At 40.2% G+C, this 13,187-nt stretch overlaps 1 protein-coding gene across 1 annotated transcript in view; it reads left to right on the top strand.

Moving 5' to 3' along the window:
* Positions 1–13,187, top strand: part of LOC150085241 (uncharacterized) — a 102,834-nt gene that overhangs the window by 41,011 nt on the left and 48,636 nt on the right. Inside the window, exons 2-3 of the mRNA XM_090373930.1 lie at positions 2,879–5,337; positions 8,106–8,860. Coding sequence (XP_090230056.1) covers positions 3,008–5,337; positions 8,106–8,860 — 3,085 coding nt within the window. The 5' untranslated portion in view covers positions 2,879–3,007. The remainder of the gene's footprint in view (positions 1–2,878; positions 5,338–8,105; positions 8,861–13,187) is intronic.

Genomic DNA, 13,187 nt, shown 5'->3' with positions numbered 1-13,187 from the left:
GGCAGATCGAAACCAAGCTTCGTGTGGTTGCTGTAGAGACCTCAAGGTATCTTTTTATCATAACTACTTGTGGGTGAATACAAATTTTTTTGAACTTCGAATATGAACCAAAGATTTCATTAAACAAACATCAGTACCATCAGTACATTATCCCCGTTTCTGGGGTTCTTACACCGACACATCTCCAAATTAAGAGTTCTTTAATGATGGTACTTGAAATCAAGGATTCTAAATGAAGCATTCACCTTGCAACTTATGGTATATGACGTCATACACGTCTCGTCCATCCACTTCACAATGCCATTATGTGTCCATCCATTTATAATGGAGATTAATTTTTTTTTTGCAATATTTATGGTGTGAAAGGCCTGGAATAATGGGGTCTTGTTTGTCCACAGTTATTTTTATCGGTGCAAGTGGGAAATGAATATTGACAGAATGCGTAAGATTTTTGTTGTTGTTGAGGAACTCCCAGAAATTCTTTTATACGAGGGCATTGCATGCGCTTACGTGCGTCTGATAACAACATCGAGCATTTCTTTCGCTGCTTAAAATACAGTTCAAAAGAAGGGCAACGTTGTGTTCAAACATGCATGACAGTCACGGAGACCGGCCCTCATACACGAAAGGCTATTTCTAGCACTCTTGCCACTCTATATTAAATTTCAGGATGTTGTGTGGAGTACACACTACAGATGTGTCCGTTGGGTAAACTGTTTGCAGTGTTTACAGAAAATCGAGAAGGGTACGAATGAACGGGGCTTAGAAAGAAATCTTTGTTAATAGTTTTAAACACCGAATGTACAGTTTTTCCAAAAATATCAGAAGAAATGTCTGAGGAGTTGAAAATTATCGGTGGAACTCCATTGTTAACCATCACACAAAATGTTTGACAATTCTGGTTGCAAGCAGTTGCTCTGTTGAAGATTTTTTAAGAAATGGTTATTCAAGTAGGCAGTTTTGGCCATTGTTCAGAGCTGATTTCATTGTTTACGATCTGTTGGCAACTAATTTCATTGTTGAAAAATCGTTTTATTTCATTGTAGATTGCATGGGCACCTTCCGTTGTTGACAATGAATACCATTGTTTAAGGATCCACTTATTTCATTTTCGAATTGTGTTGGAGAGAGAGAGAGAGAGAGAGAGAGAGAAGAAATGAAAAAGAGAAATAAAAAGAGAGAAAGAAAGAAAAGAAAAGAAAAGAAAAGGAGAAATAAAAAGAAAGAGAGAGAGGAAAAAAAAGAAAGGAGAGAGAGAGAGAGAGAAAGAAAAGAAAAGGAGAAATAAAATGAAAGAAAAGAAAAGAAAAGAAAAGAAAAAGAGAAATAAAAATAGAGTGAGAAATAAATACAAGAAAAGAGACAGAGAGAAAGAAAAGAAAAGAAAAAGAGAAATAAGAAGGAAGAAAGAGAGAGAAAGAAAAGAAAAGAAAAGAAAAGAAAAAGAGAAATAAAAAGAGAGAGAGAGAAAGAAAAGAGAAATAAAAAGGAAGAGAGAGAGAAAGAAAAGAAAAGAAAAAGAGAAATAAAAAGAGAGAGAGAGAGAAAGAAAAGAAAAGAAAAGAAAGAGAGAAATAAAGAGAGAGAGAGAGAAAGAAAAGAAAAGAAAAAGAGAAATAAAAAGGAAGAGAGAGAGAGAGAGAGAGAGAGAGAGAAAGAGAAAAGAAAAGAAAAAGAGAAATAAAAAGAAAGAGAGCAAGAAATACAAGAAAAGAGAGAGAGAGAGAGAGAGAGAGAGAGAGAGAGAGAAAAGAAAAGAAAAAGAGAAATAAAAGGTAAGAGAGCGAGAACTAAAAGGTAAGAGAGCGAGAAATACAAGAAAGAGAGAGAGAGAGAGAGAGAGAGAGAGAGAGAGAGAGAGAGCGCGAGAGAATGGACTAAAAATGAGAAAGAGGTGAAAGAGAGAGAGAATGAATGAAGAGGAACAAGAGATAGCGTGAGAAAGAAAGATAATGGAACAGAGAGAGAGAAAAGATAGAAAAACAGAGAGAAATAGAGAGATATAAAGAAATAAATAAATAAAGAAAAGGAAAATAAGAGAGAAAGAAAGGAAGACAAAATGAGAAAGAGGTGAGAGATAGAGAGTATGAAAGATAAAGAAAGAAAGAAATAAAGAGAAGAAAAGTTAAATAAAGGAAAAGAAAGCGAAGAAAATTTAAATAAAGGAAAAGAAAGCGAAGAAAATTTAAAGAAAGGGAAAGAAAGAGAAGAAAATTTAAAGAAAGAGAAAGAAAGAGAAGGAAAAATAGAGTAAGAAAGAAAGAGAAGGACAAATAGAGTAAGAAAGAAAGAGAAGTAAAGATAGAGTAAGAAAGAAATAAAGAAAGAGACAGAGAAAACCAAAAGGTGGAAAGAAAAAGAAAAGTATGGAGAAAGAAAGAAAAGGAGAGAGAGAGAGAGAGAGAGAGAGACTCACTTGCTACTATTATGATACCATTAGCAAGTGCCCGCTACATGGTATCCGCGAAATGTGTACACCCAAACCCCCCTCCGTCTCCTAACACACACGCAGTAATTTGCATGATAATTATCGTCGTGTTATGACCATATATTTCCACGAATGCATCATTTATATTTTATCTCTTCTGCCAATCTTTACTTCAACACGGAACGACAGACAAAAATCAAAAGAAGCAATTCCCTTTGTGGACGCCACAACCCAAATGAAAAACCACTTTGGACATTTCGCGCGTGGATTCGTGAATAATATTTATTTCACGTGACCTGGGAAGCATGCCTTTCGCTGTAGTTGGAAAAAGCATGTTTCCTTGTAGTAAATTATTTAAAAATTATAAAGTGTAACTACTTAAAATGATTTTATAATTGAAATTTACTACTGATTTTATAATTAAAACGAATAAATTTTTCAAATTTTCAGATCGACTTTTCAAGGTTTTGAAGATCCGTGAAGACCTTTTGCAGACGTGCTTTTGCCCATTCATCTGTTCCTTGGAAACAGTGGACAAGTTCCGTTTATGAAGTCAACGAATGCCTCTTGGGACAAGCCATGTACGGCACCAAACGAATTGTTGTCGTAGATGTGTATAATGACGCGGATGTGGCTCCAAAAAGTGTGTCCAAAAGGATAAAACGTCTGTCCAGCGGTTCTGCATCTTCCGATGAAGCCGAGGATGAGCATCCCAACACCTCGGAGGATTTACTGACTCTTCCCAGTTTGGTAAAGCCTCCCAAGAACCATGATGACTTCGTGACGGTGGTCAAAGTGGATGACAACTATCAATCCGAAGCACTGGCTTCGGATAATCCATTTGTAACGGTGCTTCAAGTTCACGACTCCTTCCATGATGAGGAAACGGAGGAAGTTACGGTGTACCGACTTCCGGGAGAGAGACTGGGGATGGCTTTGAAATTCGAGGGCGGCATGGGCAGTTCGGACAATGTTTCCAGGGTTTTCATCCAGTCGATCAACCCGGACAGTCCTGCCGCTAGAGCTCAATGTTCCATAACTCCTCTCAGGGAAGGAGATGAGATCTTAAAGATTGACGGTGCACAGGTGTCTTCGATGACGCGCATTGACTGTGTTTCGCTTCTAAGGGACTCTCCGGTCTGCATCAAAATTGTGGTTCGTCATCAGTCTATGAACTCTGTACCAGAGACAAATGGACACGACTTTGGTTATTACGATGGCACAATTGATGCGATCAGAAAACCCACTTTGAATAGGAAAAAGAAGGGTCCACCACCACCCATTCCGCTTCGGAAATCCTCTCTAAGAGACTGTGACGGGGACATCATGCTTAGTGTCAGGGAGAGCATTCAAAGAATCGAGGCAAGGAATAACGATCGATCATCGGTGAAAAGACCCATGCATCCTCCTCCACTCCCGCCTCGAAGACCCAAATCTCAGTTACTCGAAGAGCAGGAAGAAAATCAAAAACCATCCTTTCCAAGTGGGTCCGTCAGTGTCCGATTGCCCGGATGGGAGGAACTGATGTTAAGAAGATCAGGACGAGTAGATGAAATCATGGATGACGAGATGCCAATGAAGCCAGACGTGTACACAGATTTGATTGCCGAAGAGGACAAACAGGTGATTGAATCAGAATCTGACGACACGGGCAGTTCAGTGTCCACAGTCATTGAACGGTTTTCTCGAACTAGCACAGCGAACTCGAGTTTTTCTGAGAATTCTCACGTGTCTCAAGACAAGGAGGACTCTACCTTTGACTTAGAACAGGTGTTGAGCCCCTTTGAGCAACTCGAAAGAGAACTGGACGAAGACAATCCCGAAGTTGGGTTACTCTCTAAGGGAGAGCAGCCTGAATCTTCCATGAATGAGCTAAGTGAAGAGGAAGTTTCCCAGATCGAAGAAGACCAGGCAGAGGAGATGGAAGATACTGAAAGTACCGAAAAGCAGCCGATATTCGAGTCAACCTCAAATTCAGAAGCAATCACCATTGAACCACCAGCATCATTCCAGGACAGAGCAGATGCCGAAAAGAGACTCGATGAACTGATTTCTTTAGGTGAATCATCAAATACAAAGTCTAGGATATCGGATGAGAATGTGACTACCATGGTAGTAGGGTCTGTAAACGAGAAAAAGGATACCTTCAACAGTGAAGCCAATGAGTCTGATCTACAGATGGCAGAGGAGAACCAAATTCCAGATGACTGCTTAAATGAGGATTCTGATCCTTCTGATGATGTGTTTGATGATTCGTCAGCAGAATTCTGCCCATCTTCAGCAGAAGTAGATTCACAAGTAACAGTCAGCGAAACTGTAAATGAAGAAACTGTTGTAGTCAGCAAGGAGCATTTTAAGCCTCCAGTTCCGGTGAAGAAAAAGCTTTCACAACCACCACCAGTTCCTCCAAGAAGATCCAAATTGTCTCCGCCATCTCGAAGAGGAGAAGATAATTCTTCTCCTTCCTCTTCCTCCTCCTCAGTTTTTAGCCCTCTGTCCAAGATTCCCAGGCCGATATACCAAAAATCGCCTCCTTCGACCACAAGAGGGCGCACATTAACCACTAAATCTTCTACCACAACTTCTAGCAGGACAACATCGGAAACCAGAAGTACAGGCAGGAAAACCACTAAAATTGAATCGGTTCGGAGAGTGGAAGTCGTGGAGAATTCCACTTCAGTAACCAGAGTCACCAAGCAGAAAGATGGGTCTTTAGTTGAGGAGAAATTCACTGCTTCCCAGTCATTTGGGGAAGCTTTTCAGTCCCTAAAGTCAGAGACCGACCGCGAGATTAAGGAATGTTCCCGAACTTTGACTGCTGCCAGCATCAGTGCCTCAGCTTCCATTAGCCGCGTTGATAATCTGGAGAACCATGGAAACGGAAGTGATGTCAAGTATACCGGAAGTTGGTAAGTAAATGACTTAATACCTCTTTCAATATGTAAATTACTTTAATAAAAAAGTGCATGGATCTTTAGATGGAGGATTTGTATCATCTGCATTCTTCACCTTAAGACTTCCATATGCTATTATTATCTTTATTTAGATAATAAAGTATTTTATTATCAATTATCCAATAAACATTTCTGTTCTTCTGACCAAGGTCAAACTCGGATCTGTGCCCATTGTATTTTCATAGTGGTCGCAGAACCTGTTCTAAGCGCGAGATGGATTGAAGATAGGGATTAACAAACACCATTTGGTTGGTATTCGTTGATCCCCGATTCTTGTTGGAAAGCCGTAAGATAATTGGTCGATACGGGACCAAGAAACACCTTGTGGAATAAAGGATTATGCGACCATTGGAGAATTGGAAAAAAAAGGAGAGGTGGAGAGGTTCAAGACGTCGACCGACCAATAAAGTTATTACTGTAGGAATCGAACAACTCTCCTGGTGTTCGATTTATACAGCTTTGTTCAATACAGCCTCGAACATCTCTTTTACCAGGACATTGTCACCTTCGTCTTCAACAAGTAGGACTTCTTGGCCGTGTAGCAGTCCGAAAACACTTATTAAAACCAGAATGTGGAAAGAAATGGTTGGCTTGGGCTAAGAGTCATCAACATTGAACAACTGAAGAGTGGAAAAACGTACTCTGGATGGATGAATCCATTGAAATTTTTTGTATCCAAGCGAACAGTTTATGTGAGACGATCTACTGAAGAAAAAATGGTGCCACATTGTTTAGTTCTTACAGTCAAGCACGGTGGTGGTTCCATCATGATGTGGGGTTGCTTCTGTTTTTCTGGAGTGGGGGCATCTCATGTGGACAAAGTTCCTTACAAAGTTTTTTTTATGGAGATTATCTAATCAAACTGAGTGCCTTCGTGTGATAAGTGGTTTGCTATCACACAGCAAGTCATGTGGAAAAGATGCAACGTGTCACCTGATTCAGCAAAACCAGAACCAAAACTAGTCACTTCTGTTCAATAAATAGATTGCAACAAATTGCGCAAGGTACAACAAGAGGAATTTACAATAAGCAGTTTCTAGAAATTCGTTGGTTGTGTACACTATATTGCCAAAGGTATCGGACACCCTTTGGATTTGAGAAAATGAATCACACCTGCCATCTGCTTATGAAATCAACTTCTAACCATCACAGGGTGCCATATTAGCAATTTGTTCTTGCCATTGCAGAAAAATTGCAACTTCCTAGATCAGCCACCATTTTATTACCACCATGACATTTCTATTTGATGTAATCACCGAATGGAAATATCATGGTGATACTACAGCCGGGAAATAATCGAGCAGACTGAAGAAACTCGGGAAGAGACCGGTGGATGATCAGAAGAGTGGTATGTTGATTGTATCAGTCCTCATGTAATACTGTGAATCAGGAGTTCAGAAAGGTACACAAGAACTGATATTACAATATAGTGTAAATGTAAGAGTCGTGGTAGGCCACATCTCTGAAGAAATAGTTGATTGTGTTCTGTGGCTTTCTTACGAAGTCCAAAGAGATTAGCAATATGAGCTAGTAATCAATCTTACAAAAACTTTAAAATTGAGATCTTCTAATTCTTACTTCAAGCTATCAGAGAAGATAAGGAAAAAATAAAGTTTGTGATTTTAGTGAATGGATTTAGAATGACAGAGACTTGATAACTATTTCAAGACATCACAATTACTTGCCACGTACCCCAAATTCCAAAGAAAAAAAATTGTTTGCTGCAATCTCAAGAACAAGTGAATTTGCAACAAATAATGCGCTCCTGAGCTTACTCCTGTTCTATGTCCCTTTTTACATTTTCTTGTTCCACTGGTTCCTTTTGCTTGGACATTTGCTGACATCCAGCCAGTTCCTAAAAAAAGGATGACAAATCCCTCCCATCCAATTATCGTCCCATTGTGCTTACTTGTACTCTTTCTAAAGTAATGGTGAAAACCATTAACCGCCATCTTTTAAACTATCTTCAAACTGTCCATCTGATCAATGATGGACGGTTTCAACTGATCGCCAATATGGATTCTGCCCGTGTTGGTCTATTGGTGATGTCCTGGTTCATGTTAGGAGGCCCACAATCCACAGATCCATTTACGGGCAAATTCAATGGAAAAGTTTGATGGAACTCAAGCAGTTGCTTTTGACATTGCAAAAGCTTTTGATCGTGTTGGGCATAAAGGTCTTCTAAATAAGCTTCCACCTTAGGAATTGCCCAACTGTTTTCTGTAATATTCAGTTGTCTCTCTGACCACTCACCTGCGGGTGTACTGTACAGTATTGCTGGTAGATGGCTCTCAGACATCTCCACTAATGTTGGCGTTCTCCAAGGTTCAGTTCTTTCTCCATCTCTTTTTCTCATGTATATTAATAACCTTCTTCCATTGACTGGCCATTTCAGTCCACCTTCCAGTTTGAGAAACCTTGCCCTCCACAAATATCTTCATCTTCTCGAATAATAATTGTTTGTGTACACTATATTGCGTACATTTTGTACACATTTTTAAAATGTATTCCTGAAAAAGAACATTCTTTGGACACCACACACCCATAAATATTTTCCTCAAATTTATTTTTGAATTATTTCCCAAAAGACGAGCTTTTCTCTGTCCCCTTCTATCTTCCCTTTTTTCTTTCTATTCATTTATTTATTTTTTTTTGTCATCGAACCGAAGTCAGTGTAGCGTTCCAGTCTTGAGTGAAAACACACGTATCATTGTCTTTTGCAGCGATGCGGAAACGGAATCTTGGGGGGAGGACGTCTTTGAAGAAACAGCCGAAGGAACGTCTGCAGACGACAAATTAGAGAGCCGACTAGCAGCCGTCAGTGATGTGACCGGTGACCCCCGCGATGCTCCTATTGCGGTGTCTGCGTGGCCAATAATGCGAGTCGAAGAACAACGTTTGCTTCTGACGTCACAAGAGGGCGCCACCTTACCTGCCGAGGACGCCGAAGGACTCGATGAAGAAACAAACCCCCCCGGTTCCATTCTAAATTACAACAAAGAGGACAAAATTAACGACGAGGATAAACAACCCTCCACCTCCTTCCCTCCTGATAATCTCCTTGAGAAGTCTCCTTCGTTGGGCAATTCCACAGAGCTCCACAAGGACGATGATCAAGATAAGAGCGCAGTGTGTCTTCATCCAAATCCAACTGAAGAACTGTGTATACGCCCTTTAAACCGCATTCATGCGATCAGCCAGCCTCCCACTGGCAAAGGCGCCGTCCCTGTTTTGGAAAACACCATCGTTGAAGAGCCACAGTTAAACACGTGCGAAGAAGCAGAACTCCTGCCAGAAGATGTTACATCACTCATTGACCTGGCTCTTGAGGAAGCGATGGCGCCATCTGGCGGCTGTGAAATGAACGACGATGAATCAGACGACTTTAGTGACGCTATTGATGATTCCGATTTGAAGTGCGCCGAGAATGTTAAGGATATTGAAAGTCAGTCTCTCAGAGAAGAAGAAGAAATAAGTGGTAAGTGATTATTAATAATAATCTTAGTTTTAAACTTTTATTTATAGATTTACAAATTTATTTACAAATTTTATTTACAAAAATCGTAGTGTTTTGGTGTGCTGTCTGTTTGTCAATAAGATTGTTTTCTTTTCAACCTTCAGTCTATTGATGTTATTGTAAAGTTAACGGACGCACATTCTTTCTATTTTTTATGGAAGACAGACGGTGACAGATACAGGGTGGTTGGTTGCACAATCAAAGAAGAGATAAAGTTGCAACATCTCCGGGTAAACCATCTGTGACTTAAAAGTGCGTCGGTGATATGACAGAGGGATCTTACGTGTCCAATGTGGCCTCCTAACCACAGTTATCATTTTTCTTAGAAAAAAAAGAAGATGCAAATTTCGGTGTGTTAGTTAAGTTTGCGTAAACTATTTAATAGTTATTAATTAAATTTCCTATTTCTGTTTTATAGGATTTCAAGAGACAATAATTAGTTATCAAAAACCGGTTAACACATTCAGAGGCTGCCTTTATCATCTTAAAGAAATTGAACAAACGTTTAAATCGAGCAGGAATAAAAACTAGTAGAGAGAGAGAGAGAGAAGAAAGAAATAGTATGATGCAGATCATACTATTTTGGAATGGAAGGGAATTTTGGGGATGGAAGGGAAAATAGAGAGAGGTAGACAGACAGAAGGAAAAGAAGAAGAGAGAAAGAAAAATAGACAGCGACAGAGTAAAGCGTTGAAGACTGCGAACACAGATATAAAGGATGTGAATATAGAAAAGAATAAACAAAGAGAAAAGAGAATAGAGGGAAAGATATATAGGTCAGGGAAGGACGCAGAAGAAAAAAACAATATGAGAGAGAGAGAGCGAGAGAGAGAGAGAGAAAATAGATAGGGAATAAGGAAGAAGATAATAAACAGAGGGAAAGAAAAATTAGAGAGAAAGAGAGAATAAATAAATAAAGAAAGAGTACAGAGAAGGAGACAATAAAGAATAAAGAGAGGAAGAGAATAAATAGAAAGAATAAAGACAGGAATAAACATAAAAAAGGAGAATACAGAGAGAGAGAGAGAGAGAGAGAGAGAGAGAGAGAGAGAGAGAGAGAGAGAGAGAGAGAGAGAGAGAGAGAGAGAGAGAGATAATAAAGAGAAAATAGAGGCGAAGAGAATAAATAGAGGAGGAATAAACACAGAAGAGAGAGAGAGAATAGAGAGAGACGAAGAGAATAAAGAGAGGAGAAATAAACACAGAAGAGAGGCAAAGAATAAATAGAGAGAATACAGAGAGAGAGAGAGAGAGAGAGAGAGAGAGAGAGAGAGAGAGAGAGAGAGAGAGAGAGAAAGAGAGAGAATAAATAGAGAGAATCAAGAGAAAGAGAGACAGAAAGAATCCAGAGAGAGAGAGAGAGAGAGAGAGAATAGGGGATGAATAGAGAGAGGGAAGGAATAAATAGAGAGAATACAGAGAGAGAGAGAGAGAGAATAGGGGATGAATAGAGAGAAAGGGAGGGAATAAATAGAGAGAATACAGAGAGAGAGAGAGAGAGAGAGAGAGAGAGAGAGAGAGAATAGGGGATGAATAGAGAGAAAGGGAGGGAATAAATAGAGAGAATACAGAGAGAGAGAGAGAGAGAATAGGGGATGAATAGAGAGAAAGGGAGGGAATAAATAGAGAGAATACAGAGAGAGAGAGAGAGAGAGAGAGAGAGAGAGAGAGAGAATAGGGGATGAATAGAGAGAAAGGGAGGGAATAAATAGAGAGAATACAGAGAAAGAGAGAGAGAGAGAGAGAGAGAGAGAGAGAATAGGGGATGAATAGAGAGAGGGAGGGAATAAATAGAGAGAATACAGAGAGAGAGAGAGAGAGAGAGAGAGAGAGAGAGAGAGAGAGAGAGAGAGAGAGAGAGAATAGGGGATGAATAGAGAGAAAGGGAGGGAATAAATAGAGAGAATACAGAGAGAGAGAGAGAATAGGGGATGAATAAAGAGAAAGGGAGAGAATAAATAGAGAGAATACAGAGAGAGAGAGAGAATAGGGGATGAATAAAGAGAAAGGGAGGGAATAAATAGAGAGAATACAGAGAGAGAGAGAGAGAGAGAGAGAGAGAGAGAGAGAGAATAGGGGATGAATAGAGAGAAAGGGAGGGAATAAATAGAGAGAATACAGAGAGAGAGAGAGAGAATAGGGGATGAATAGAGAGAAAGGGAGAGAATAAATAGAGAGAATACAGAGAGAGAGAGAGAGAGAGAGAGAGAGAGAGAGAGAGAGAGAGAGAGAGAGAGAGAGAGAGAGAGGAGGAATAAACACAGAAAACAGAGAATAGAGAGAGGCAAAGAATAAAAAGAGAGAATCCACAGAGAGAGAGAGAATAGGGGATGAATAGAGAGAGGGAGGGAATAAATAGAGAGAATACAGAGAGAGAGAGAGAGAGAGAGAGAGAGAAGAGAGAGAGAGAGATAGAGAGAGAGAGCGAGGAGGAATAAACACAGAAAAGAGAGAATAGAGAGAGGCAAAGAATAAATAGATAGAGAGAATAAATAGAGAGAATCCAGAAAGATAATAAACAGAGAGAGAGAGAGAGAGAGCGAGGAGGAATAAACACAGAAAAGAGAGAATAGAGAGAGGCAAAGAATAAATAGATAGAGAGAATAAATAGAGAGAATCCAGAAAGATGAGAGAGAGAGAGAGAGAGAGAGAGACAGAGAGACAGAGACAGAGAGAAAGAGAGAACAACTTATATCTTTAGTTTCTTTGGCATTTTCTCCAAGAAGAATTTTTATGGGGAAGGTCGATAACTTTGAGATAACAAAATGAGTGATGTTTAAGGGTAGGGGCAGTGTTAATGTTCATTAGGGGTTCACCGACTCCACCGCGTTTCTTCTCCCGCCCAAGTCCCCGGTGACGTCCACTGCAACTGCCACTCGCCATGACGACAATTAGCGTTTCCGTTGTTGCCGCAAAGAACATTCCCGCATAACGAAAGGATGTCTACGAGATCCACTTTCGTCTCCCCACCTTCATCCACTCTGAACTGTGACCTCACTTTTTTGCACTCCCCCCCTTTAACTGAGCCAACAAAACATTACATTCTCGTGAATGTCACGAATATGCGCCGGAGAGAGAGAGAGAGAGAGAGAGAGAGAGGGAAAGAAACATTACTTCCCACTCGGACGAGATGAAAACTTGCAACGCCAGATGATGGTTATTAGGGCAGGGCTACGGCGGAATGCGGCCTAAGTGATTTTGATCGATGCGCCGCTAATAAATGCGTCTTGTTCCGTTTTTGTTTCGTCTGCCGTTTTAAAATTTCGCCGCGTTTATTCGGAAGTCGCAAAGAACGGTAAAATTCGGAGATTTATCGCTTTTTCTTAATTAACGGCCACGATAATAACTGCCCTTTGATGCGCAATTATGAAAGCGAAAAATTCTACTCTCACTCACTCTCCAGATTAACTCTTCACTTCATCTCTCAGCAAACGCAACGTACGGCCGATAACTGATATCGATAGCCGAAAGCGGACGCACCACTTTTAATTTTTGCCGCTCGAGAAATCGGACGCTGACTGCAAAGTTCAAGTTATTTGAACGCGACGGATGAGCCAACAATTCTTTTTATCGTGTTTCTAATTTCAATTGGAAATACGAATTACAATTCAGAGGTTACTACACGCACTGGCCAAAAATATAGAACCTCTGAATTAAGACAGTCTCAGATGGAAGAAATGCAAATATATGCAAAGAAAACCGGCCCTCGTGGATAGCACAGTTGGTACGATCGCCGTCCTCCTCAAAGACCTAAGTTTGAGTCCCATCGATGACAGGAGTAATTTTTAGGCCTTTTTTACAATGTGGCCCACTTAGTCGGTCTCAGGCGAGCGTGGTTTTTCAACCAAATAATCGTCCATCCCAAAGGTTTTTAATCACTGGAAAGCAAGCGGTTGTTCCACATCTCAAAGGCAAAGGATACTCCTGGATATGTGATCCAGGAGTACCTGATACCAAATCTACTGTACCCTGCATTATTACACTTTTATCCAGAAGATGATGGCCACTTTATGAATGGCAATGCAACAGCGCACCATATCAGAATCGAGCAAGAATGGTTCGGAGAACAGATTTCCACCATCTTCCCTGATCCCACATTCACCTGATCTCAATCCTATTGAGAATGATATGCTGGAGAGATCTATTTGGCATCGATGCTACATAAAGGTTCTTATATTTTTTATCCAGTGTATTTTGTACGAGCCCATTAATCTGTGCGCATGCGCCAAAAGAAGAGAAAGAATAATCTGGGCGTTTTTTTGTTGTTGAGATGGAGACAAAGTGAAGA

The sequence above is a fragment of the Mastigoproctus giganteus genome, chromosome 5 (genome assembly GCF_048544385.1).
Source record: "Mastigoproctus giganteus isolate SK-2022 chromosome 5, ASM4854438v1, whole genome shotgun sequence".
Taxonomy (NCBI): Eukaryota; Metazoa; Arthropoda; class Arachnida; order Uropygi; family Thelyphonidae; genus Mastigoproctus; species Mastigoproctus giganteus.
Note: the sequence above shows the minus strand (reverse complement) of the source record. Positions and strands in the feature narration are given on the sequence as shown.